The sequence below is a fragment of the Myxine glutinosa genome, chromosome 6 (assembly GCF_964187855.1).
Source record: "Myxine glutinosa chromosome 6, kmMyxGlut1.1, whole genome shotgun sequence".
Taxonomy (NCBI): domain Eukaryota; kingdom Metazoa; phylum Chordata; class Myxini; order Myxiniformes; family Myxinidae; genus Myxine; species Myxine glutinosa.
In genome coordinates, this window is record NC_136266.1 from 92,144,490 (window position 1) to 92,171,250 (window position 26,761).

At 44.7% G+C, this 26,761-nt stretch overlaps 1 protein-coding gene across 3 annotated transcripts; it reads left to right on the forward strand.

Moving 5' to 3' along the window:
• On the forward strand, positions 1-26,200 carry CPLANE2 (ciliogenesis and planar polarity effector complex subunit 2). 3 transcript variants are annotated; one of them, XM_068120609.2, is made up of 6 exons: positions 1-108; positions 7,761-7,828; positions 10,438-10,590; positions 10,866-10,990; positions 23,651-23,787; positions 23,956-26,200. In XM_068120609.2, exons 2-6 carry the CDS (start codon positions 7,792-7,794, stop codon positions 24,200-24,202), a joined length of 699 nt encoding a protein of 232 aa, XP_067976710.2. In that variant the 5' UTR covers positions 1-108; positions 7,761-7,791; the 3' UTR covers positions 24,203-26,200. The 3 variants fall into 3 exon arrangements, with proteins under 3 accessions (XP_067976710.2, XP_067976709.2, XP_067976711.2); XM_068120608.2 differs by lacking the exon at positions 1-108 and adding an exon at positions 1,403-1,560; XM_068120610.2 differs by lacking the exons at positions 1-108; positions 10,438-10,590 and adding an exon at positions 1,403-1,560.
• Positions 26,201-26,761: the final 561 nt, after the last annotated feature.

Sequence of the window (26,761 nt, forward strand, 5' to 3'; positions counted from 1 at the left end):
GGCGTTGGAGTCTCTGCAGTCTTGAGGTGCTTCACCTCATTATTATGGCTAACTGGAGGGGCACGGCCGTTGACCTGTGCTGGATCCCTGCTCATGTGGGCATTTGAGGTAATGAAGTGTGCGATCGGTCTGCCAAACGTGCATTAGGGTCGGGCTTTGAAACCCCAATCCCACTGGGCTTGGCAGATTTCTCAAATTTAATTAGACATTAAACAATGGCAATTTCATTGGGAGACTTCCACCAAGGGGAGGTGGTGCCATATGGTCCACCCCTTGGTCGAAGCCTTTGTCTCGTTTCCTCGGCCCTCTCGAAGAGACCAGGCTACTCTCTATCCTTTGAGTCTATAGGCTCCGATTCAGACATTGTGCTCTAAATACCTATTTACATCGGATTGGGTGTCACCCTATGGGGTTTTGTGAGCGGTGTAGGGTTCCCGAACCATGGCTCATATCTTCACATGGTCGGGCGTACCGGATGTACTGTACGGATTAAACCAGAAGCACCCTCGACTCTGTGGATTGGTTTTAAAATGTAGTATTAAGGAAACGTTGTCTAACAATATAAAGTCTTCAGCATATAAATAGACATACATATACTCACATATATTATTTTCTTTATATTTCTTTCTGTTTCTTTCTGCTTTAGCAGTAGTGTTTATGTGCGTGGCATATATAGAGCCTATCGGCTCTGAAAACGCCATTGAACCACAAAAAGAAGAAGAAGCCTGAACGTGTTTTGGTTGGATGGTCGCTCCAAAGGAAGGAGAGGCGTTTAACTTTACTGGCGTGGTCGCAGCGTCTTCGAACTCATTCGAGCGGCTAGGCGAGCGGCTGGTCCGGAACGACTCGCTTGGAAAGCGATAGCAAGCCGCTTGTTAACGGAACACCCCGGATTTCGCGCTCGCAACGGCAGATTAAAAGTGCTACAGTTACTGTACTGCAGTGAACCGAGTCACGAAAAGAGTTGTACTGTATTTAGTAAACTTTAATTGCGTAATACATTTTCGGTATTCGTCTTTCCTGTGGTTCGTTTAATATTTACTATTTTATTCCTGAACGAATTCTAGAATGAACTACCTCTACAGGGCTAATTATTTGGCTGCGTCACTATTATTAATTGCAATCAAAATTATCTATCGATTATTCTTGCAACATGGTTGTAGCGACTTTGGTCCTTAATTATTGCCGGGTTCCTAACTATTACACCTTCACGCTCTTCTTTGGATCAACAATGGCTCCTGAAACCCACGTGACAATCTCGACCAATCAAAAGTGCAACAAATATGTTTTATTGTTTTTAGATCAAAAACCAATAAATATGGTATCAAATTGCTTTTTCACCAATATTATTTCTGTCCGAACTTTCCTACAGTTACAAAACATGAATTCTTTAAATGTGTCGGATTGTATCCAGGTGTGTTACAGACATTTCCGGTCCAATTTTAATTGTCCATTAACGTGTCCCTTCCACCTATGTCGTTCATGGTTCTTCTTAAACCAACATATTGCCGTGTACAACTGGTGGGAAACTACCATAGTGAGAACAGTCAAGCGGAGGAGGTGAGGATAGAAGAATAAACCATAAAGAAGATGGTATTTCATGTTTCTTCACCATTCCCGATATTTGGTTTATTTGGCATATATCAAACGTGTGTGTTTGTTGTTTGTGTGTGTGTTGTTTGTGTGTGTGTTGTTTGTGTGTGTGTTGTTTGTGTGTGTGTTGTTTGTGTGTGTGTGTGTGTGTGTGTGTGTTGTTTGTGTGTGTGTGTGTGTGTGTGTGTGTGTGTGTGTTTGTTTGTTTGTGTGTGTGTGTGTGTTGTGTTGTGTTGTGTTGGTGTGTGTGTTTGTGTTGGTGTGTGTGTGTGTTTTGGTGTGTGTGTTGTGTTGGTGTGTGTTGTGTTGGTGTGTGTGTGTGTTGTGTTGGTGTGTGTGTGTGTTGTGTTGGTGTGTGTTGTGTTGGTGTGTGTGTGTTATGTTGGTGTGTGTGTGTGTGTGTGTGTGTGTGTGTGTGTGTGTGTGTGTGTGTGTGTGTGTGTGTGTGTGTGTGTGTGTGTGTGTGTGTGTGTGTGTGTGTGTGTGTGTGTGTGTGTTGTCCATGGTATAACCTTCTTTCCCATTTGAGCTTTTGTCATCAAATTTTCAACAAGCCCTTGTCATGTGAAATATGGAGAAAACTAATGAATAATTGGGTCAAAGGATCTAAAGACAGCCAGTCTGCTGTAAGGGTAAAGTCATAGAGAGTACAAATAGGTCTTATCAGCCAGTCTGCTGTGCGTTAGTGTGAGAAGGCCGGGTTTTGTAACCATTTCTGTGTTTCTTTATTTGTTTACCATTCGACCTTCAGTGTGTCTGTCCAGGCCATAACTTTTTTTATCATTTAAAAAAAATCAAATTTTCAAGAAACATTTGTTATGGGAATATGGAGAAGACGAATGAATAAAATATACATTTTTTTAAACTGGTGCTTTCATCAAGTTTAGTTAAAGTACAAAGTGGACGTGGACAGGGTTTGCATTCTGAGATGCTTTCGAGTAACTTCCGCCACCAAAGGTGGATGAAGGTTATGTTTTCACCCCTGATTGTCTGTCTGGTTGTCTGTCTGTGAGCAGAATATCTCAAAAAGTTAAGGACAGATTCAGACGAAACTTGGTAGACAGCATGGGTGTGACGAGGACAAATTTATTAGATTTTGGTGAAGATTTGGATCTGGATATATGAGTTTTTTCAATTTATGAAGTGATTCTTTGCCATTGAGTGATTGGGTCAAAAATGATATATCGCACGATATTTTAAAAAGTTATGGACAGATTCTTACAAAACTGGATGATTTGGGTCCATCAAACCAACACATCCACGAAACCAACACATCCGCGAAACCAACACATCCGCCAAACCAACACATCCGCCAAACCAACACATCCGCCAAACCAACACATCCGCCAAACCAACACATCCGCCAAAGCAACACATCCACCAAACCTACACATTCGCCAAACCAACACGTCTGCCAAACCAACACGTCTGCCAAACCAACACGTGCCAAACCAACACATCCGCCAAACCAACACATCCGCCAAACCAACACATCCGCCAAATCAACACATCCGCCAAAACCAACACATTCGCCAAATCAACACATCCGCCAAACCAACACATTCGCCAACCCAACACATTCCCTGAACCAACAATTTCTCAAAAGCAAAGCATGTGACAAAACAACACATCCGCCAAACGAACACATCCGCCAAACCAACACATCCGCCAAACCAACACATCCGCCAAACCAACACATCCACCAAACCAACACATCCGCCAAACCAACACATCCGCCAAACCAACACATCCGCCAAACCTACAGATTCGCCAAACCAACACATCCGCCAAACCAACACATTCGCCAAACCAACACATTTGCCAAAGCAACACATCCGCCAAAGCAATACATTCGCCAAACCAACACATTCGTCAAACCAACACATCTGCCAAACCAACACATGCGCCAAACCAACACATTCGCCAAACCATCACATCTGCTAAACCAACACATTTGCCAAACCAACACATTCACAAAGCCAACACATGCGCCAAACCAACACATGCGCCAAACCAACACATGCGCCAAACCAACACATTCGCCAAACCAACACATTCGCCAAAGCAACACATCTGCCAAACCAACACATCTGCCAAACCAACACATCCGCCAAAGCAACACATCCGCCAAACCAACACATCCGCCAAACCAACACATCCGCCAAACCAACACATCCGCCAAACCAACACATCCGCTAAACCAACACATCCGCCAAACCAACACATCCGCGAAACCAAAACATCCGCCAAACCAACACATGCACGAACCCAACACATTCCCTGAACCAACAATTCCATAAAAGCAAAGCAGTTGCCAAAACAACACCTTCGCCAAACCAACACATTCGCCATACCAACACATTTGCCAAACCAACACATCCGCCAAACCAACACATTCGCCAAACCAACACATTCGCCAAACCAACACATCCACCAAACCGACACATCTGCCAAATCGACACATCCGCTAAATCAACACATCTGCCTAACCAACATATGCACCAAACCAACACATTCTCCAAACAAACGCATGTGCCAAACTAACACATCCGCCAAACCAACACATCCGCCAAACCAACACATCCGCCAAATCAACACATCCGCTAAACCAACACATTCGCCAAACCAACACATGCGCCAACCCAACACATTCCCTGAACCAACAATTTCTCAAAAGCAAAGCATGTGACAAAACAACACATCCGCCAAACCAACACATCCGCCAAACCAACACGTCCGCCAAACCAACACGTCCGCCAAACCAACACGTCCGCCAAACCAACACGTTCGCCAAACCAACACGTCCGCCAAACCAACACATCCGCCAAACCAACACATCCGCCAAACCAACACATTCGACAAACCAACACATTTGCCAAACCAACACATCCGCCAAACCAACACATTCGCCAAACCAACACATCCGCCAAACCAACACATCCACCAAACCATAACATCCGCCAAACCAACACATTTGCGAAACCAACACATTTGCCAAACCAACACATCCGCCAAACCAACACATGCGCCAAACCAACGCATTCGCCAAACCAATGCATGCGCCAAACTAACACATCCGCCAAACCAACACATTTGCCAAACCAACACATTCACCAAACCAACACATGCGCCAAACTAACACATTCGCCAAACCAACACATTCGCCAAAGCAACACATCCGCCAAAGCAATACATTCGCCAAACCAACACATCCGCCAAAGCAATACATTCGCCAAACCAACACATTCGTCAAACCAACACATCTGCCAAACCAACACATGCGCCAAACCAACACATTCGCCAAACCATCACATCCGCTAAACCAACCCATTTGCCAAACCAACACATGCACCAAACCAACACATTCACAAAACCAACACATGCGCCAAACCAACACATTCGCCAAACCAACACATTCGCCAAACCAACACATCTGCCAAATTAACACATCTGCCAAACCAACACATCTGCCAAACCAACACATCCGCCAAACCAACACATCCGCCAAACCAACACATCCGCTAATCCAACACATGCGCCAAACCAACACATCCGTGAAACCAAAACATCCGCCAAACCAACACATGCGCCAACCCAACACATTCCCTGAACCAACAATTCCATAAAAGCAAAGCAGGTGCCAAAACAACACCTTCGCCAAACCAACACATTCGCCATACCAACACATTTGCCAAACCAACACATCCGCCAAACCAACACATTCGCCAAACCAACACATTCGCCAAACCAACACATCCACCAAACCAACACATCCGCCAAACCAACACATGTGCCAAACCAACACATCTGCCAAATCGACACATCTGCCAAATCAACACATCCGCTAAACCAACACATCTGCCTAACCAACATATGCACGAAACCAACACATTCTCCAAACAAATGCATGCGCCAAACTAACACATCTGCCAAACCAACACATCCGCCAAATCAACACATTTGCCAAACCAAGACATCCGCCAAACCAACACATGCACCAAACCAACACATGCACCAAACCAACACATGCGCCAAACCAACGCATTCGCCAAACCAACACATCCGCCAAACCAACACATCCGCCAAACCAACACATCCACCAAACCAAAACATCCGCCAAACCAACGCATGCACCAACCCAACACATTCCCTGAACCAACAATTCCGTAAAAGCAAAGAATGTGCCAAAACAACACATCCGCCAAACCAACACATTCACCAAACCAACACATTCGCCAAACCAACACATCCGCCAAACCAACACGTGTGCCAAACCAACACATCCGCCAAACCAACACATTCGCCAAACCAACACATTCGCCAAACCAACACATCCACTAAACCAACACATGCGCCAAACCAACACATTCGCCAAACCAACACATTCGCCAAACCAACACATCCACTAAACCAACACATCCACTAAACCAACACATGGACCAAACCAACACATGCGCCAAACCAACACATTCGCCAAACCAACACATTCGCCAAACCAACACATTCGCCAAACCAACACATTCGCCAAACCAACACATTCGCCAAACCAACACATTCGCCAAACCAACACATTCGCCAAACCAACACATTCGCCAAACCAACACATTCGCCAACCCAACACATTCGCCAAACCAACACGTTCGCCAAACCAACACATTCGCCGAACCAACACATTCGCCAACCCAACACATTCCCTGAACCAACAATTCCATAAAAGCAAAGCAGGTGCCAAAACAACACATCCACCAAACCAACGCATGTGCCAAATTCACACATCCGCCAAACCAACACATGCGCCAAACCAACACATGCGCCAAACCAACACATTCGCCAAACCAACACATCCGCCAAACCAACACATCCGCCAAACCAACACATCCGCCAAACCAACACATGCGCCAAACCAACACATGCGCCAAATCAAAACATCCGCCAAACCAACACATCCGCCAAACCAACACATCCGCCAAACCAAAACATCCGCCAAACCAACACATTCGCCAAACCAACACATTCGCCAAACCAACACATTCGCCAAACCAACACATGCGCCAAACCAACACATCCGCCAAACCAACACATGCACCAAACCAACACATGCACCAAACCAACACATGCGCCAAACCAACACATGCGCCAAACCAACACATGCGCCAAACCAACACATGCGCCAAACCAACACATGCGCCAAACCAACACATCCGCCAAACAAACACATGCGCCAACCCAATACACGCCCTAAACCAACAATTCCGTAAAAGCAAGGCATGTGCCAAACCAACACATTCGCCAAACCAACACATTCGCCAAACCAACACACAACACATGCGCCAAACCAACACATCCGCCAAACCAACACATGCACCAAACCAACACACGCACCAAACCAACACACGCGCCAAACCAACACATGCGCCAAACCAACACATGCGCCAAACCAACACATCCGCCAAACAAACACATCCGCCAAACCAACACATGCGCCAAACCAACACATGCGCCAAACCAACACATCCGCCAAACCAACACATGCACCAAACCAACACACGCACCAAACCAACACACGCACCAAACCAACACACGCGCCAAACCAACACATGCGCCAAACCAACACATGCGCCAAACCAACACATCCACCAAAAAACACATGCGCCAAACCAACACATGCACCAAACCAACCAAGATATGGTATTTCTGTTCCACGCCAACAGAAAATGGATTTTTGGAATGCCGGCCGCATGTTTTCACTGTAGCTGGGAAAAGTCACAAGAAGAAGCGATTTAATTTTGGTTAAGGTGTGGATGGAGATACGACCTATCAGCAGGATACAAAATGTAAACTGTTCAGCCTGGGGGAGGTATGCACTCTACCGAGTGACATTCTAATTTAAATGTTGCTTTTTTGTAGCTGTTTTTTATGAATCCAAAACAAAACCTGAATCCAAAACATTGCTATACAGTGGCCATATAATTTTTGGTGAATATTAATGATTTTAAGTATTTCCTTAATTGTACCATACTGCAATTGCATGTTCTTACACCATTGTATTACACCATTGCTTCCAGATGATTTATGGCTGCATAATTAATGAAATAATTCATGCTAATAATATACAATGGGATTCATTAAAACGATTCAAATTATGTCTTCAATTGCATGTTTTGCAGTACGTAAAACCAAAGACAAATCCTGCCTAACATGCGACGTAAGGAACGTGGTGAACCACAGCTCTTTGGTATGTGTGGCCTGCACTACATAATTGCCAGGAAAATCACTTTCACCTTTACCATCAGAATTCAAGTCATGGATCAATCCTCTCGGTCTCATTTATTTCTTATATTTCCCCCTATTCTTTCTTTGCTTTTTCACCCAGGGGCTTCTTCTCAGTTTTTTTGACTCGACCCTTCCCCCGTGGTCGGACTGAGCAGGTGTACCGTATTTTACGGGATTGTCCCGTTTTTTTACCCAAATGTCCTGCATTCCATTTCATACCTTATCAGGATGACATTTGTCCCTTTTTTCAGTACTGCGAACAATATTTGATTAAGGAAATGCGTCATGCAGCGCAGGTGCGTATGCCTCCATCATGGCAACAGTATGCTGTTAATAGGGCCAAGCAGCAGTTGGAAACCCTGCAATGGAGTCATGGGACTCCTCACATTGGAGTTACTAGGGCATTGCCCGTACTATATCTATATCTAAAATTATATCCCCCCCCTCTATTTACATGAAATGGTTTGGTCCAAAGCGAACGGCTTGCGAGTACGGTGACAATCCCCCCCCTCTATTTACATGCAATGGTTTGGTCCAAAGCGAACGGCTTCCGGAGTTTGGTAAAGAAATCGCCATCGCGTGCACAAACGCGCAGGAAAGCGAATGAATCGCAAATTCGGTTTTATTAGTTTTAAAACATAGTTTAACGCCAACATAGTTTGCAAACGTGAAATAAATGAATACGCTCTCAAATGTGCCATCCGAGGCAGAGTGTGTCCTCCACGTTCGGCACACGCGATCGTTCGCTGCTCTCTGATTGGTTGAATCGTTTTTTGGACATAGCTCGGTAAGTAATTGTCCGATTAATATGAAACCTTGAAAAGGCACATCCTCGGGTCCCCAGCAATATACCTGGCAAGTTAAAAGTATATCGGACCCGTGGTTGTCGAGAAACAGCGGTCACAGACAAACAGACGTACAAACGTACAGACGTACAAACAGAGATTACTGGAATTATAGATAGATGTAACTGTTACTAAATACGTTAAATTGCTTAAATTTTTTATTTGTAAATGCGATTCACTGTGTGTGGAAAAAGCGATAATAATGGAATACAGTCGTCAATACTGCACTAAAACAGTTTTGTACACGAGTTTAAAATTCATTTGTATTTTGTAACAATTATCCGTACACGTCCTGGCGATATAAAAACTTGCATTCAAAATCCTACAATTTTATGGATATAAATATACAAAATGAAACGTACAAAAGTACGCTTCCCACAATAACAAGAGCATTCACAACAGGGCCTATGACCGCACAATTGGGCAATGGGAACTACGGCAGCCCGCTTGACCTATGCCTGAGTGTCCCGGATTTTTTTTTTCCTCAGATTGAGTCACCCTGCCTGTGGTGTTAATACTTAAATAAATAAAAAACATACGTGGCTGTGTGTACCTGGGTTACCATTACTGGATACAATAAGGAAATACCATTCCAAATTTGAAAAATTCATTGTCTTTTCACGTCCCAATACTCCTGCTAGCGTTTGAACGAGTGTTGTCGTGACAGTTTTTGAACAACTTGATTTTTGGAATCAGGTTTTAAGCATGTGTATATATAAATAAATAAAAAACCACCTTTAGAGGCCATTTTTCCCCGCAAAGCGGGGGTTGGCCTTTTTTGGGAACCGTGGTTGTTGTTGTTTTTTTGGTCCCCTTTTTGAAGCAATGTTTTACGGCCGGATGCCCTTCCTGACACCAACCCTTTTTGCCGCCTTTAACGACAAACAGGGAATTACCAGTGAACTGGTACTCAATTAGCCGACCTCGGAAGGATGACAGGCTGAGTCAACCCCCCTGGCGTTAATTCAGCGATCGACCGGGATTCGAACCCAGGATCCTAGGATCCTAAGCCGGCACCCTAGCCGCTAGCCCAACACCAGGGTTATGGTGTGATTAAATGTCCTGCTTCCTGCCGGGTGGACTTCTAGCAAGGGGTTTGTATGATTTTGCTGTAATAGGCCATTGGCACCATTTTTCTCACTTTGTCAGTGGATCGCAATGTCAGAATCAAATCGCAGGTTTAATCCGTTTTTGACGGCAGGGCATTGGGGCATTCATCATTGTGCATACAGGTGACAATGGTGACATACATGAAAGGTATGATGGTGAGTGTTGTTTCGGATGTTAACGTGCATTGCCAGTCTTGGGACTCATCTTGTATGCAGGCCCTTGTAAAGATATATCTGGTTATGTCATGCAGCTTAAGGTTTAGCGTAATGCCTCAACCTATGTGCAAAGCATGTCAGCACATCATGTGATGCAAGTCATGGGGCCAAGCTTGTTTATCCACTCACCAACTCCAGAAATGATAATCAAGCTTCCTAGTTGGCCTTATCATGAACTCCTCTAAAGATCAGTTGTGTTGTGTACGACATGTTTATTGGTTAGGGAGTAGGCGTAAGGCTTTGACGTGCCTAATGGCTTCCTGCATTGAAGTTCCTTGTAAGGGAATTTTTAAACTTGTTTATCATATCATTTCACTTAAAAGTTTTTTTTAATAGTTTTTTTTATTTTGTTTTTTGCTTCATCTGATAATTGATTGATGACGCCTGCATTGGGGTACTAGGGCTTTTGGAAAGGCCAATGAGATCACCCCAGCAGGCCATGGATACTGTGACGTACAAGATATTTCTTGTGGGAAGGAGCGGAGTTGGGAAATCGGCCATGGTGGCAAAGCTAGCTGGCTTGAGCGAACCGGTCGTGCATCATGGAACGCCAGGTGTGCCTCAAGTAAGACTGTGTTTAAACATTAAATGAACAACCCATTGGTTATTTTGTCAGGATTGATGTTATCTTACTGTGAAAAAGGTGATGTATAGTATAAATCTGGTGGTTGCTGTGTTGGAACAATTTTATTTGATGATCCATTGTTCCAATTTCATTTTGACATTACAAAAAAAAACCCAAAAAACTTTATAATAATTGGCCAAAGGGATCAATGTTGAAAGTGTAGGTGAATTACAATTGTAAATGACATTGTTGGGTTGTTTCCAGGCATCCAGACGACCACTGTGTATTGGCCCTTCCAGCCAGCTGGAAGCGAGCGCTCGTTAATGTTCCGCTTCCAGCTGTGGGACTGCGGGGAGACTGCCATGAAAAAGTTTGATCACATTCTGCCGGTATTGTATGATTGATGCTGCTTTAATCAGTTTGTGACCAGAAATAACTTCCTTCTATCTGTTCGCCTCTGTCGTGTTTTCCCACCCACACTTTGTTCCATATTAGTGTATGCTCCTAACCCAAGGGTGATGTTTGCACTGTTCATTTTTTTTTTTTCAAGGGCTACTCTAGGAATATAAGGACCATCTGAATAATCCCCCCCAAAAAAAAAGAAAGGCCTGATTATAAAAATGGCAAAAGTAAATGTAACTTTAGCACACGACATAACGAGTCTTTAATAATCCCAACAAATGGAAGCAGTGGGTGACATTTCCCCCATGGCATCTCTAACATGTTGGACCAGGTATGACTGGATAGGTAATAGTGAGAAACTAACTACGACTACTCGTTTAATGACCATTTTATTCGTGGATTGGTCGGCTGATGGTCCCTCTCGACTTAGTCCAGTTAATAGCATCATCCTCCATTAACCCCAACAAGTGCATGCCTTTACTGAATGCATCCTCCCAGGTCTTTTTCGGCCGACCTTATGGTCTTTTCCCCTAAACTTCTAAACTTGTAACTTTCTGACAGACTCCTCTTCTCTCTTTCTCACCACATGCCCAAACCACCTTAGTCTTCTCTTCCTCACTACTATTAGCTTTGAGCCTCCAACGTCCACACTACTTTGCTTGTCCTTTAGTGTTACCCCAAATCCACTACTCCCATGTCCTTTTTGCAAGATACATACAGAATATAATTTGACCCAACTCCTTTACCACAAGTCACACAAGGCCATTTCCCATTCTCGTTCCTTTCTCCTTGCTCGCCACTAACTATCATTTTTGTCTCATCTCGCTTCACCCTCAATCCTTTACATTCCATCGCTTCCTTCCAAATATGGAACATCTCCTTTGCTTCTAATTATTGTGTTTTTGCTGTCAAGACCAAGTCATTTCCATATAGTCTACTTGCCAAGCCTATAGAGCCCTCTTGTGAACCCGGAAATGTTGAGTACCCCAACGTTTTAAGTTAGAAATGTACAGTATGGGTCCCCAGCACTTAGAAACTGCCGGATGCTAACTTGCATATGTTGGGCAATTAGCAAAATTAGCATTAATAGCATTAACCCTATCAAACATAGGCCTGGGACACTGAAATTTCTGTTTCGCTCTATTGCTCCGTTTGAATGCTTCGTGTGAGCAAACTATTTGAAGGATCTGTATGAAATTTGGACATAATACACTTAGACAGATATGCTTTCCGTGAGTGTTCTTATATTCCTACGATCAAAATTTCATGTGAAAAAAGGGATGTAAAAGCCGTGGATTTTTTTTCACCCAACATTTTTTTGCGCGGTTAGTGCCCCTACTCTCATGTTGAGCTACAGTTTCAATGTTAGTGTCAGCTGCCAAATATACTTCTGAGGACCCAGATAAGTTCCTGCGTGCAGTCGGCCTGGAGAGGCACATCGGCCCTATCCACAGTTGGGGTGATAATTTTGATCTTGTGGTCTTCACACCCAATGGTCGCCGCACGACTCATGCCATGGCCACTCAGTTTGTGCAGAATCCAGCAGGTCTCATGTTCCCCGGAGGAGCCACACCTGGTGGTAAGGTCATGTCGCTGAAACTACCCCGTCTGACGAAGCTTGAAGCTGGGAAACTTAGTATAGCTCATAAGAGCCGTTTTGTCATTGAACATTACACAGGCCCCAATAAGATGACTCCACCAGCTCTGAAAGAAGTCCCAATAACTGATGCTTTCCAAGATGCCATCAAACAGAGTGTTTCAAGAGCACAGAAGAAGGATGCTGCTTGGCTCTCGCAGCTCCACTCTTCCCCTCTTCCCCTGGACTGGGCAGCCTACAATGTTGTGCAAGATCGCAATGGTGATGACAGTGCTCCAAAGCTGAAGACGATAAGTGTCTTTGGACCACTGCTTGACTCGCCCCCTGCCCACCCTGATACATAGTCTAGTAGGAAGACTAGGTCCCCCTGCACCCCCCGGAGATATACTTCTAATCAGTGTTTCTAGATTGGAAAAAATGTGTAGAAAATGACTAGCTATGGCCCCAAGCTGAAAAAATGTCCCACATACCATTTTTATGCAAATTACTGCTGCCATTATCAAAAAAACGATTTTTGACATATCTCAGCCAATATTGCAGATAATTGAAAAATGAAGGTGTCTAGACCCATGTTTTGAAGGGCATAGATCATGATAGAACTATTCATAACATGATTACATGTGTCTATGGTATACTAGTATGCATATTAATGCTGTAATTACAAAATAATCAGTTTTACAAATGATAAGGATACGTTAATACTGCAGATAACTTAACATGGTACATAAGGGGTCTAAACCCAGGTATTTTCAAGGTTAAATGTCAACAAGATGCTCCTGAGTCTTGCATAGGGGCGGGACATTGGCAGTAACATTGGTACCACTCAACTTTTCTTCCCACCATTGACTTTGTATTGCGAGAGATTTTCACTTGCTTATTTAAAGGTTTCTCACCCAGCCCACGTAAAATCTACCAACTCCTGCTGTTAACTCCCAAACATATTTTTTTATGTTATCCAATCACAGTGCAGAAATGACAGACTAGAGATCCAAATTAGTGCTGCTATAGCTGCCATTTTACATTTCCATCCATGTAACATGCGCGCTCGCGCGCTCGTATCAATTGGTAATGTCGCGCGCTCGTATCAATTGGTAACGTTGATGTTATTGAATACCTCAGTTGAAAGTTCAGTCTTCCATTCCATCTGTGTGTTGTTCTTGGTATTCATCCTCCAATCTAGCCAGGTAAGATGCTAACTATAATGTTACTCACACTCTTGACTTCAGTTTCTGCATGAAATCATAAACAGGCAGAATAACAGCTGAGCCAGCTAGCACCATGTTAGCTAACGTTAAAGCTAGCCTCATCTATGTACAGTATGTTCCTAATGTCGGTGTAACTTAAACTTTTGTTAATGCCAAACATGAGACATATCTGTTGACTTCTGTATATGAATTGAACCAGAAAGAGGCACGACAGCTGAGCTAGCTACAGTAACTTAGCACAATGTTTCATTGGCCTAGATAGCTAACGTTAGTGTGGAAGAATTTAGATGTTTTAGCTATTAGCACTTTTGATGCCACTAAACATGGTTTAGTCAGCTAAAAAGTACCCTAGTGTAGAACATGACTCAGAACCTCTGTTACCTCACTGAAAACTCAGAGCCTCCTTTCACAGGCACTTTTAACATCATTCGTGATTTCTTATTTGTCATTTAACAGTGATGGTAGACATCGACAGCAAGCATGCCCAAAAGAAAACGGAGTGTAGAACCTGCAGCCCAAAGCTCTCCTCCTACATGCATCCTTCATGTACCATCCATGTCTGATCATGGGGATTTCACGCCCCTCCGTAAAATTAAAGGATCTGCTTCAGAAAAACTGCAACTGCTTCAAAAGATCCGGGATAGACGTCTCAACCAACCGCATGACTCCCCATGTCGTATGCAATCAGTATGTGATCAGATCCCGGCAACTCTTCCTGATGACCTAGAAAGAGTAGGATATCACAGCAAGTGTTATAAGCACTTTGTCCGCCACTTTCATCGTCTGGGAGATGATACAGAACCAGGGCCATCAACCTCATCATGGCATCACTCTCCTCGTAAACCAGGAGGTTCTGCTGAACCCATCTTCCCGCCAGAGTGTATATTTTGTGAGAAAGTTGAGACCAAAGATGCTCATCGCAATACTGAGAGCCTACAACCTTCCCATCCTTTAAAAACAAAGAAAATGCATGGGAGCAAATCGAAACACGGGCTGAGAAAATGGGTCTCTATCGACTCCATCGAAAGGTGAAAAACAAAGACCTCTTTGCATGTGAGGCCAAACACCATCCGTCATGTTTTAAAGCTTTCCGCACAGCATTCTACAACTATGAGCGTGCGATTCACAGAGCCGAAGCACCAAAGGAGCAGGCTTGCATGTCAGCCGCCCATGAAAAGGCATTCAACTCAGTACTGGAACACATTCAAACCCAGGTCATCCAGCAGAATAAAGTTCTACAGCTTTCTTCCTTGCGCTTGCTCTATGTCGAGGAACTGAAACTGAATGGATATGAGAACTCAAATTATCGGTCAGAGAAACTACTGAAACGCCTACAGAATGACCCAATCAAGGAGCATATCCACTTCACGAAGGTTGATCATGACAAATGTGATGTCATTTCTTTCTGGCTTGTGCACAGCTCAAACATAACAGTTTCCAATGCTCTCGCACGAGCATTCACACTCGGAAGCACAAACAAGAACCAAAATGTTGCCCTCCAACTTCGCCAGGGTATTCTACAGGCTTTCAGAGAGTGTAAAGACCAACCATGGCCACCAACAGCTGAAGACATGGAGCTCAATCCTGAAGACATCCTACCTCCAGACCTTGTCCGCTTTCTCAGCGTGCTAATGACTGGCAAGGAGGGCATCGAGACAGAAAAGGTGAAGCGTCTGGTCTTCTCCATTGGACAAGATCTGTGCCGTGCAGTGTCAGATGGAAAATGGAAGTTACCAAAGCACATTCTCCTCTGTGTGACTGTAAGGCACCTGTTCCGAAGCAAACAGCTCACCACAATACTACACAGGCTTGGACACTCTGAGAGCTACGATTTCGCCTTGGAGTTGGAAACTGCTCTCGCCAAGGTCCTGGATGAAGTCTCAACTTATCGTACACCACAAATTGTGACAGGAGAGGGCAACCTTGTATTCCACTGTGAGTGGGACAACTTGAATAAAACCACTACCAGTGTGCACGGCAGCAACATTGTAAACAGTGCTGGAGGAATCATGGTGCAGGAGGTCAAGCCCGGGTTCGAGAGCAGCAAGGACCGAATGCTACCTACCATCAATAGGTCACAACAGCGTAGCCTGAAGGTCGACACACCAAAAACTCTCCCACCCTTGCACTTTACTCGCGTTGGCCCGAAGTTCCCTGAAGGCTCATCATTCACACCGCCAGCAGAGAATGACACAGTCTATGCCACTACGATGCAAGAGTACTACATCTGGCTCTTCATCAGATACATCGGAAGCTGTGGCCTGCAGCCTGTGCCTGGGCTAGGGGGTTTCACCTCTGCAACTGGTTCTCCCCCACCCAGCAAATCAACAGTCGACTACTGCACGCCTATCCACCAACCGATCACAGACAACGCAGTTGTTCGTGAGCTACTGAAGCGTTCCGAGGCAGCAACTGCTGAGGTGGGTCAGAGATGGGTCCTGAATACATTTGATCTGGGTGTCTGCATGAAAGCCCTTCCCATCATCTGGCGCTGGCCAAATGAATTTGCTAGTCATGTAGTAACGATTGGACCCTTCCACACATCCATGAACTACATCGGGATGCTCACTGGACACAAGATGCGTGGTTCTGGATATGCAGAGATTCTCTTTGAGGCACAACTAGTAACAAGTGGATCTCTCAAAGGTGTTCTCAGTGGAAAGGCCTACGCAAAGTCCCTCTTTTGCCTCAAAACAGTGTGTGAGGCAATGGAGAGGCTGTTGATGGAGAGATTCACTGAGGAGGAGAACATCATGATCTCTGACCCTGCTGTGCTTCTCAGAATGACCCAGTCTTGCAACCGAGAGCACCTCGATGAAGCCCTCAAAGACCCCTCAACTCTACTCCTCATCAAAAAGTACCATGCCTTTGAGGAAAAGGTGCGCAAGGGCCACCTGGGGAAGACAGCTGCCTTCTGGATGTCGTTCATTACCCACTGCCATCTTGTCTTCATGCTCCTCCACTCTGTGCAGAACGTGTGAACGTTCTGTGAACGTGTGAACGTGTGAACAGATCCAGCGTGTGAACCACCGCGTAGCATTGTACAAAAGAGCCGATCAACCTATCATCGAAAAGCCAAAACCTTATGAGGAGCAAGGATGGATAAGGACTGATGAAGGACTGTTGAAACCAATGTGGTCCAGTGGTCCCATCTTACCAACCTCACTGGTGGATCTTCTGAACACAGGAGAGCACGAAGAGGAGGAGGAAGAGGAAGGAGAAGAAGAGTTTGACTCTGACGATTTCGATGAAAATGATGATGACTGACTCAGTGTAGAATCACTAATGCTAATGATGTTTATCTAAAACAAGCAAGAGAAGAGTGGTCACATTGAGTGCTAGGACTATTTTGACAGTTGTAATATTTAGAAAAATAAAACTTTGTGTTAACGTCTGTGTAGACGGACCTTAATATGAGTCTATTATTTCGTAAAACTGTGATTATTTTGTAAATAAAGCACTAATTAGCATACTAGTATACCATAGACACATGTAATCATGTTATGAATAGTTCTATCATGATCTATGCCCTTCAAAACATGGGTCTAGACACCTTCATTTTTCAATTATCTGCAATATTGGCTGAGATATGTCAAAAATCGTTTTTTTGATAATGGCAGCAGTAATTTGCATAAAAATGGTATGTGGGACATTTTTTCAGCTTGGGGCCATAGCTAGTCATTTTCTACACATTTTTTCCAATCTAGAAACACTGATTAGAAGTATATCTCCGGGGGGTGCAGGGGGACCTAGTCTTCCTACTAGACTAACAGTGCTCAGTACCATTGCCTACTTAGACACATCACTGAGGCAGCTTGGCATGAGCCACAGTCATATCACGTTTGACATGCAGCTGTACGTGATCGCTTGCCTGATCAAGTGGAGTGATCTGCAGCGATGGTCATCAGTGGTTCTCAGACCTGGGATGATGCACACTCTCATGTCATTCATCGGCTCAATCGGACAACTGTTGAATTCAACAGGTGTGGAGGAGCTAGTCGGTGCATCATTTGGAGGCCTGAAATTCATCTTCAACGGGAAGGCCTGGCCCAAGGCTATGCGAGCCTTCCGTATGGTTGTGTCTGCTCTTCTTCATGACTTCTTAGAGGAGGGAGAGAAGACTCACGAGCAGATAACGGCATTCCTGGAGAAAGCCAGAGATCACCCCACAGGCCGGCTATGGGTGGATTGTTTCATCACCCCTACCCTAATAGCTCACAGGTTCTGGCGAGCAGAAAGAGAGGGTGATTGGATGCTGCAACAACACTGCCTTGAAGAGATGCTGCCCTATTTCTTTGCTGCCGGTCATCACCACTACGCAAGATGGATCACATGGCATCTGCGCGACATGCAGTACCTTCCTGCTACTGCCAAGGATGACCTTTACGCTGGAAGCCATGTGTGCCGCCACTCTGATGGTGCAGCTGCAGTGAGTGGAGACATGTTTGGGGAGCAGACATGCATCAAGCAAGGGAAGGGAGTAGGAGGCATGAAGGGCATCTCCACCAACCCTGAGCAGGTCGCCGTGTGGATACAATCTTTCGGCATCTGCTCCTATCTCTCCAAGTCATTGGATGAGATTTACGATGATGCTGAAGCACCGGATAAGACAATGAAGCCCAACAGACACAAAGAAGAGGGTAAAGGACGGCGGGAATTGGACGCGGAGGACCGGGCTAAAATCCTGAGAGTGCTACAGGAAAACTCCCATCCACTCACCATAGAGACATTGGATGAGATTTACTCCGCGAGTAGATGAGATTTACTCCGCGAGTAAATCCGCGACCCTCCACCATATCATAAATGGCCAGGTGGCAGATGAAAAGGTGAATGTGCAAGATGCATTGAAGATCGGACAGGACATGAGCACACTGTTCTTTTCATCACTTCCTGAGAGATTTCATGCGCCCATCTCAAATAAGGTGGTGACAATGACATTCACCAAAAAAAGAGTGAAGGTCAATGCAAAGATCATATGTGACCTTGAGGCGTTGTTTGCTCGGCTGCTGGTGGTGGGGAGCAAGAGAAGAATGGAGCTCTCTGCCCTCTTTGACTACGAGCTCGGCCCGGTCCCTGCATCCATCATCGATGAGTATGGATGCCTCAGGAAGGGTAACAAGTCTGTGATCGTCCAGCGTCTTGGAATCCTTGCCCCCAATCCCCACCCACCACATGTTGTACTCGTTGATGCATTGCAGCTCATCTTCCACGTGGTGTGGCCATCGTCCGGCACTGTGGCTGACCTCGCAGCCAGCATGGGGCGCCGGCTTAATCGCTACATCACCGAAACATTTGTCATCTTTGACCGGTATGAGCAAGTCTCTGCCAAAGACCACGAGAGGCAGAGAAGAGCTGGGGAGAGCTCAACAGAGTACCGACTCTCACTGACAACCCCTCTACCTAGCCGCGACAAAGTGATGAAGAACAAGACAAACAAACGGAGACTGGGTGAGCTCCTGTGCACACACAGCATAGGAGATCACATCAAGATGGTCAGCAAAGCAGACAGTATTGTCACTCATGATGAGGCTGACGTCTCCCTCATCTCATACATGTTGGATGCAGCCAGTCGCGGAGCTGAAACTGTCCGCATTCTCAGCGACGACACTGATGTTTTCGTACTCATGGTCTATTGGTGCTGGAAGGTGGGTATCACATGTAACCTGCAGATGGAGAGATGGGATGGCACTATTCTCAACATCAATTAGACAGTAGAGAATCTCGGTGAGCAGTGTCGCTCCATCCTGGCTATGCATGCTCTCTCCAGATGTGACACCACCTCCTATCCCGCGGGGAAAGGGAAGGTGTCCGCACTCAAGGCCATGATAGTAGTACCTGGTGACCTGCTTCACTTCATCGGAGAGGAGGGAGCTACTGATTTACAGATTACAGAGGCAGTGAGTGGTTTCTTCCTGGCTCTGTACAACGAGAGGGAGTCGGCATCTCTGAACGTCGCCAGATATGACATCTACCGAAAGCGCAAAACCCCCCCAGCACTGAAGACACTGCCTCCTACAGAGCGCAACGCTCTCCTCCGTGGACGGCGTGCCCATCTACAGGTGCTGCTTTGGAAAGCAGCAGACTACCCTGACCCACCAGCTGTGGACATAACAGAGTTTGGATGGAATAAGAAGGAAGGCGAGAAGGGAGAGGAAGTCATCATGCCCATCCTGGATGCAAGCCCCGTTGCTCCTCCTGCCGTGTTGGAAATGATCAGCTGTAGCTGCAAAGCTGGGTTAAAGCCCTGTTTAACAGCAAAGTGCAGCTGCGTAGCTGCAGGCCTGGCCTGTACCAGCTACTGCTTCTGCAAAGGCTCTGATAGTACATGTTGCAACACACTCACACACTCACAGCAAGAAGAGCAATATGACAAGAATGTAGAGTCAGGAGAAGAAGATGAAGACGATGAGGATGTGTTTTATGATGAGGATATGCTTTATAACAGTGCAGAGTAGTAGAAGTGCAAGACGTTCTTTCTTGATGGAAGTTTTATGTTGTGTAACTAGTGCACATATTTTTCAGCTCTGATAATTTTGGGTATACTTGTGTTTTAATTTTGAGGATATTATTTACCCATAGTCATATTATTCTAGTTTGGTATGGTACTTGCCTTTGTTACCTCTAATACCTGTGAATAAAAGTGGAGCAATAGAGCGAAACAGAAATTTCAGTGTCCCAGGCCTATGTTTGATAGGGTTAATGCTATTAATGCTAATTTTGCTAATTGCCCAACATATGCAAGTTAGCATCCGGCAGTTTCTAAGTGCTGGGGACCCATACTGTACATTTCTAACTTAAAACTTTGGGGTACTCAACATTTCCGGGTTCACATTGCTGGCAAGTAGACTAATATAATAATTTCCATGGGAGTCCTACCCTCAACTCTTTTGTAAGCTTTACAACAACTCGTACAAAAAGCAACATTGATCCCTGATATAAACCTACTTTCACTTCAAATGACTCTGCACATCTTACACTAGTTCTTAATGATGTTATTGGCCTCTTGTACCTTGACATAACTACGCTCGCCAAATCCTCGATCACACCCCGTTTCCCAAGTACCTATTGTAAAACTACCCTTGTCCCTTGGTACTCCATCGTACTCATTTTCAAGATCTCCAAACACATGATATAACCAAAGGTGGGCGGTCCGCTTCGAAAGTCCGCTTATCCGCTGCAGCGGACTAACGTTTTCGAAGCGGATAAGCGAATCGGAACAACCCCCGGAAACCGAAGCGGATAAGCGTAAGCGGACTACCGAAAAATTAAAGCGCATCGCGATTCGCCAAATCAGCTGTTAGCCTGAGCCGTTACTCTAGAATTGTGAATATTTATTTAAGTGAATAATAAGTGAAAACTGAATATTTTATTGGACGCTAGAGCGGCAATAACGTCAAGATGGAGAGATTTCTGACTCTCCAGCCCAGCGGCAGTGCCAGGGACAGGCACACGAGCGACGCAAACCAGCAGTCCCAGCACAGCGACATCCACAACCCGGCGGTCAACATGATGGGGGACGTGGAGGACAGTCAGGAGATCTGCGCCCTGACCCCTCAGCTCGCGCGCAGCGAGAGCAGGATGTCGCTGGACTCAATCGAGTCGGCTGAGATCAACGTGACAATGGACACAGACAATTCCAGCCTCAGCCAGAAGTGGAGGCACATCGCCCCCTTCTTCAAGGTCGTGGACAGCAAGGCCACGTGCACCAAGTGCTCAAAGACACTCAAAGCCCAGTCCGGATCAAGTTCAAACTTGAAGGTGCACTACCAGAGGTACCACGATGCCCAGCACAACGACCTCAAGGCGGCCCTCGACGGCGGCAGCAGACGCGGCCGCCACAAGTCCTTCCAGGACATGGCCGGCGCCAGGAGGCAGGCCAGCATCGAGGAGACCTTCAAGGAGAAGTTCAGCCAGAAGAAGTGTCTCGACCTTTACTATAGGTAGGTAATTTTATATTTTAATTAACCTCAACCTCCAAATCTCCAAATCCTCAAGAAGGCCCACGAGGTGGAGGAGGAAGACGAGGACTAGTCAACAGACTGCTAGTCTGTTGACTAGTAGACTCTCTTGTCAAAGAAAGGACGGGCAAATTGATTTTTCTTTAATGTAACTTGCATATATTAAAATTATATTTAAATTAACTGTAGAGTAGAGTAGAGTCGAGTGGAAAACTTTATTTCAATAAATTTTGAATAAATTTTATTTAAATAAAAATGTATATTTTTGATCTTAAAAGCTTTGTTTGTCTTTGTAGTAGTTAGAAATGGCTATTTAGGCTTAAAAAGCATTAAATTCCCTTTAGAAACGTCAAAAATCGCTTTAAAAACGTCGAAGTGCTTTAAAAAAATCGAATCGAAGCGGATAACCGGTAAGCGGACTAAGATTTTCGGCCGCTGAAGCGGATAAGCGAATCGGACTACACGGGCTGGCGGAGCGGATAAGCGGTAAGCGGACTTAAAATTTTCCGAATCGCGCCCACCTTTAGATATAACAAACTTCTTCTTTGCCAAGTACATCTTTTGAATCTGCCTCACAATAAAGATTGCATCCATCGTCAACCTTCCACTCATAAAGCCAAATTGGTTCCTGTCTATATTGAGAAGTTTTAATAACCTTCTCAAATATCTTCAATACTTGTTCTAACAGCTTGGCTCGGCTAAGGTGGCTAGCTCGAGATCTTAGGGGCCTGAGTTCAAGCACCTGTCATGTCGTTGAATTGACACCAGGAGGGTTGACTCAGCCTGTCATCCTTCTGAGGAAGGCAAAACAAGTACCAGGTGACTGGTAATGGGGAGCATTGCATCAGTGTCACAGCGGTGTGCTCCCAGAAAATGATGCAGCCAATCAGCAACAGGCTGCATACGAACCACCACCACCAGTCATCCACTTTACTCCCAACTCTCCTGCTGCCTCTACCAGTCTACCATCTCAACCACAACACCACTTGGTCCTGCTGTTTTACCTTTCTTTAACTTATTAATAGCTGACCTAACCTCTTTCTATTCTTTTTCAACTTCCTCTTTTCTAACTACTACCTTACAATCCTTTCTCTTCAAACGACCCATTCCTAGAACATCCTTTCTATCCTCCATCATGTCTCCCTATCTTTTCCCCCACTCTTCATATTCTCTTTTTTTTGCTTTAGCTACTTCTTTCTTAGCTTCGTCCTTTAAACACTTACTGTATTTTTCAGCGTACAAGTCGATACTTTTTTACCGGAAGTCCAGGCCTCGACTTGTATTCAGAATTCACTTATCTATGTGGTTTAAGACAGTGACAGACAGTTGATTAATGATTCTGCAGCTTGTTTTAAATACTGTACCTCAATATGATAACAAACATGTTGTAAAACTATTTACATTTGTAATTTATCCCAAAGGTCGTCCCACCAACTAAATCAAATAATATGCACAAAACAGCTCGTTAATATTCATGACCATGGAAGTACCATGTTTAATGAGTTTAGTGTCAGGTAGGAATTGACACCTCTATTGTTCTGACTATTGTTCTTATTATCATGTCCATGTGTAAGGAATTATTTCTTGAGGAACCGCTTGCCTCGTTTCATGTTGCCGTCATTTTGTCCCACAAACATTTTGGTTCATTTGAGCTTTTGAATTCGTGTAACTTTATTTTGCAAGCGTTGTGGAAATAGCTCCACCTGTTCACAGGTTTGTGGCAACTGCTCGCCGCAGATCTGGGAGGAAACGTTTTATTTCGGCCATTTTTGGAGTCGAGGCTCCAGCAGACAGCAGTAGCCATCGGTTGTGGTTCCGTCCCATCTAGAGGTTTCCTTCCACATGTTCAGATAATAAAACTGAGTATAAAATGGTTCCTGGGTGCAGGCTTGCAAGGAGAAAGCAGATGCGGTTGTCTTTGTGTTTGCGTTCACAAACCGCTCCTCATTCATGGATCTGCCTCAAGATATGGCAAACATTCTGGATCCTTCGAAGAATCTGCTGTGCCTCGCAGTTGGAACTAAGTATCCTCACTGTATGTGTACCAGTTATTTACACAACCCTTTCCGTGTGAATTGATCTTTAGCTCCAGCAACTGTTGTAAGGGGAACTTAGACTTTCTGTGGTGACAGTAAGGATGAAATTCTTAAAGTTGCTCTGTTCAGGCAGCTGTGGCCCCTTAACCCCAACAGGTATGACAACAGTTTGCAGAATGACGTGAGTGAAGCGGAAGTGTGCAAGTTTGAACGGACATCGCATGTGCCTGTATTCCGTGTGGGCAGCACAAGTGGAGCTAATAATGAGGTTGTTCCCTCTTCTATTGCGGCCTTGCTCAATGGGCTGGCAGAATGTTTGTGGCACCAAGACCAAATAGCTGCAGGAGTAATTGCATCTTGCCCACCGCCCCTTTTTGCAAAGATGACCAACTCGACTTCTTAAGTTGTGTACATTTGTTTAGAAATCAAACCCTCCACCAGCAACTTCACTTGGTAGCATGTTTGTGACGGTTTTGCTGTACGATTTCATGGTTTGTAAATGGTATTACATTTTACTCTTTGCCATTACCATGTGATGTTGGAGGATGGGGAAGAGTCTGGTGAGGAGAAGGTGTGTTCATCTGGCAATTAATTTTGCTAACCCGTGGATAAATATTTCCTGATACATTTCAAATATGTCATCGGCTTCCGTATCATTGCCAACTAGATCATCGGTGTTAATGGCTACTTAAGCCATTACTGGGTTTCACCTGCGCTCCTGCAGCGCCGCACTCTTCCGCATTTGGGGAAGGTCGAGATTAAATCGACCGTCGTTGGTTAACCAAAAAAATATTTCCAACAGTTGAAATAATTATTGTTTCCAACAGTTGGAATTTAATGAAATTTGAATTCGAATAAAATCTCAACTAAAAAATCTTGACATACAAAGCCCTCCATAACCTGGCCCCATCCTACCTGGCTGACCTCCTCTCCAGACACACTCCCACCCGCAACCTCCGCTCTGCTGGTACCAACCTCCTGACCCCCTCCATCCGGACCAAATTCAGATCCTGGGGGGACAGGGCCTTCTCCATCGCTGCTCCCACCCTCTGGAACGCACTACCTCACACCATCAGAGACTCCTCCTCACTCACCACATTCAAAACATCACTAAAGACCCACCTGTTCAACACTGCATTCAACATTCAACCCACAGCATTTAACCCCTGACTATCTCTTCTCCTTCTCCCTCCTTTTGCTTTAAATATTTCCCTATTGATTCTTGTCTTTTTGCAATTGTTGTTTTCATGTATTGTTATGCATTATGTTTTCCACTCTGTCAAAGCGCCTTTGGGCTTCTGGAAAAGCGCTATACAAAATAAATGAATTATTATTATTATTATTAAGCAAGCTTCCAAAGTACAGGTAGTGGACAAAAAAAAAATTGCTCGTTTAGTCCTGATTTCTTATCCAATAATGAAATTAGCTGTAAATTTTAAGATTTACACATCAAACGTCATGATACTGTGATTAAAAACAGGAAATTCAGATAAAGTTTCCCACTTGATAATATTCATAGCACACGGATCACAGTGCCATGCATTTTACAGTGTATCTGGTAAGCTGGAAGTTTAAGAAGTGCCGGAGCTCAAGACAGATCATGAAGAAGCTGACACTAGAATGAATACTTCTCCACTGTGCATATGCAGCGCAGCATTAAGCATCAACCTCTGAAGGACCAAGTTCAGTCATTATTTGAAGTCCAGATCCAGATGTCTTCATTCTAGCAGTAGGCCTTGCAGGATTGATAAACAGCAGAGTTCTGCTTCACACTGGTAGAGGGAATTTAGCCCGGACAATTGATGTCACAGCAGTACATAAACATTTTGGTGATGATGCATTTGAAGCTGATAGGACTACATTGCTTCACTGGTTGCGATTCTGTCAGTGCCTTTTATGGCAAAGGGAAAACAAAGGCACTCAAGTTGATGCTGTCTGATAAGAAGTGTCAGAACACATTTAATAATTTAGGCCAGTAATTTGATGTGTCCCCACAGTTGAAAAAAGAACTTGAACAATTTGTATGCACTCTGTACATGGGAAAGAAAGGAGTGGATGATGTCAATGTACTAAGTACAACATGTTCAGGATGGAGTGTAAGTTTGAGAGCACACTTCCACCAAATCAAGACTCACTTGAGTAGCACATCAACAGAGCAAACCATCACGCTGCAATTAACAGGAGAGCACTTCAGCAGTTTATGAATGTACCAGACCCAACCCAACATGGTTGGGACATGGACAACGGAGACCTGGTTATCAAGTGGGGCACTTTGCCACCAGCTCCAGACAATCTGATTGCATCAACAAAGTGTAAATGCAGAAAGGGTAAATGTCATAAAAGACAGTGCAAGTGTGTCAAAAATAAAATGACCTGCACAGATCTGTGCAAATGTTTAGAATGTAGCAACCAAAAGTCCATTTTGTAGTCAATGAACAGTGGTGCTACTATGAAGTTAATAACACAGCCAAAGGCACCAAAAGTTCTCTGTCATTGCAGAAATTTGTTATTGGCCAACATTGTAGTTTTATTTTTGCAGGGACAGGAAATCATGTTTAGATGCGGTATTGTTGTCTAGGGTTGGTGTTGGGCTAGCGGCTAGGGTGCCAGCTTAGGATACCTAGGATCCTGGGTTCGAATCCCGGTCGATCGCTGAATTAACGCCAGGGGGGTTGACTCAGCCTGATCATCCTTCCGAGGTCGGCTAATTGAGTACCAGTTCACTGGGAATTCCCTGTTTGTCGTAAAGGGCGACAAAAAAGGGTTGGCGGCAGGAAGGGCATCCGGCCGTAAAACATTGCTTCAAAAAGGGGACCGAAAAACAACAACAACCACGGTCCCCGAAAAAGGCCAACCCCCGCTTTGTGGGGAAAAATGGCCTCTAAAGGTGTTTTTTTTAAATTGTAGTTTTATTTTTGCAGGGACAGGAAATCATGTTTAGATGCGGTATTGTTGTCTCAAA

What these genes read in the sequence shown, in the direction of transcription:
- CPLANE2 (XM_068120609.2), top strand. Translation starts at nt 7,792, where the DNA reads ATGCGACGTAAGGAACGTGGTGAACCACAGCTCTTTG. An exon ending in CGTGCATCATGGAACGCCAG is followed by an intron (nt 10,591 to 10,865) that starts GTGTGCCTCAAG and finishes GGTTGTTTCCAG; the next exon opens with GCATCCAGACGACCACTGTG. An exon ending in AGTTTGATCACATTCTGCCG is followed by an intron (nt 10,991 to 23,650) that starts GTATTGTATGAT and finishes TCCTGGGTGCAG; the next exon opens with GCTTGCAAGGAGAAAGCAGA.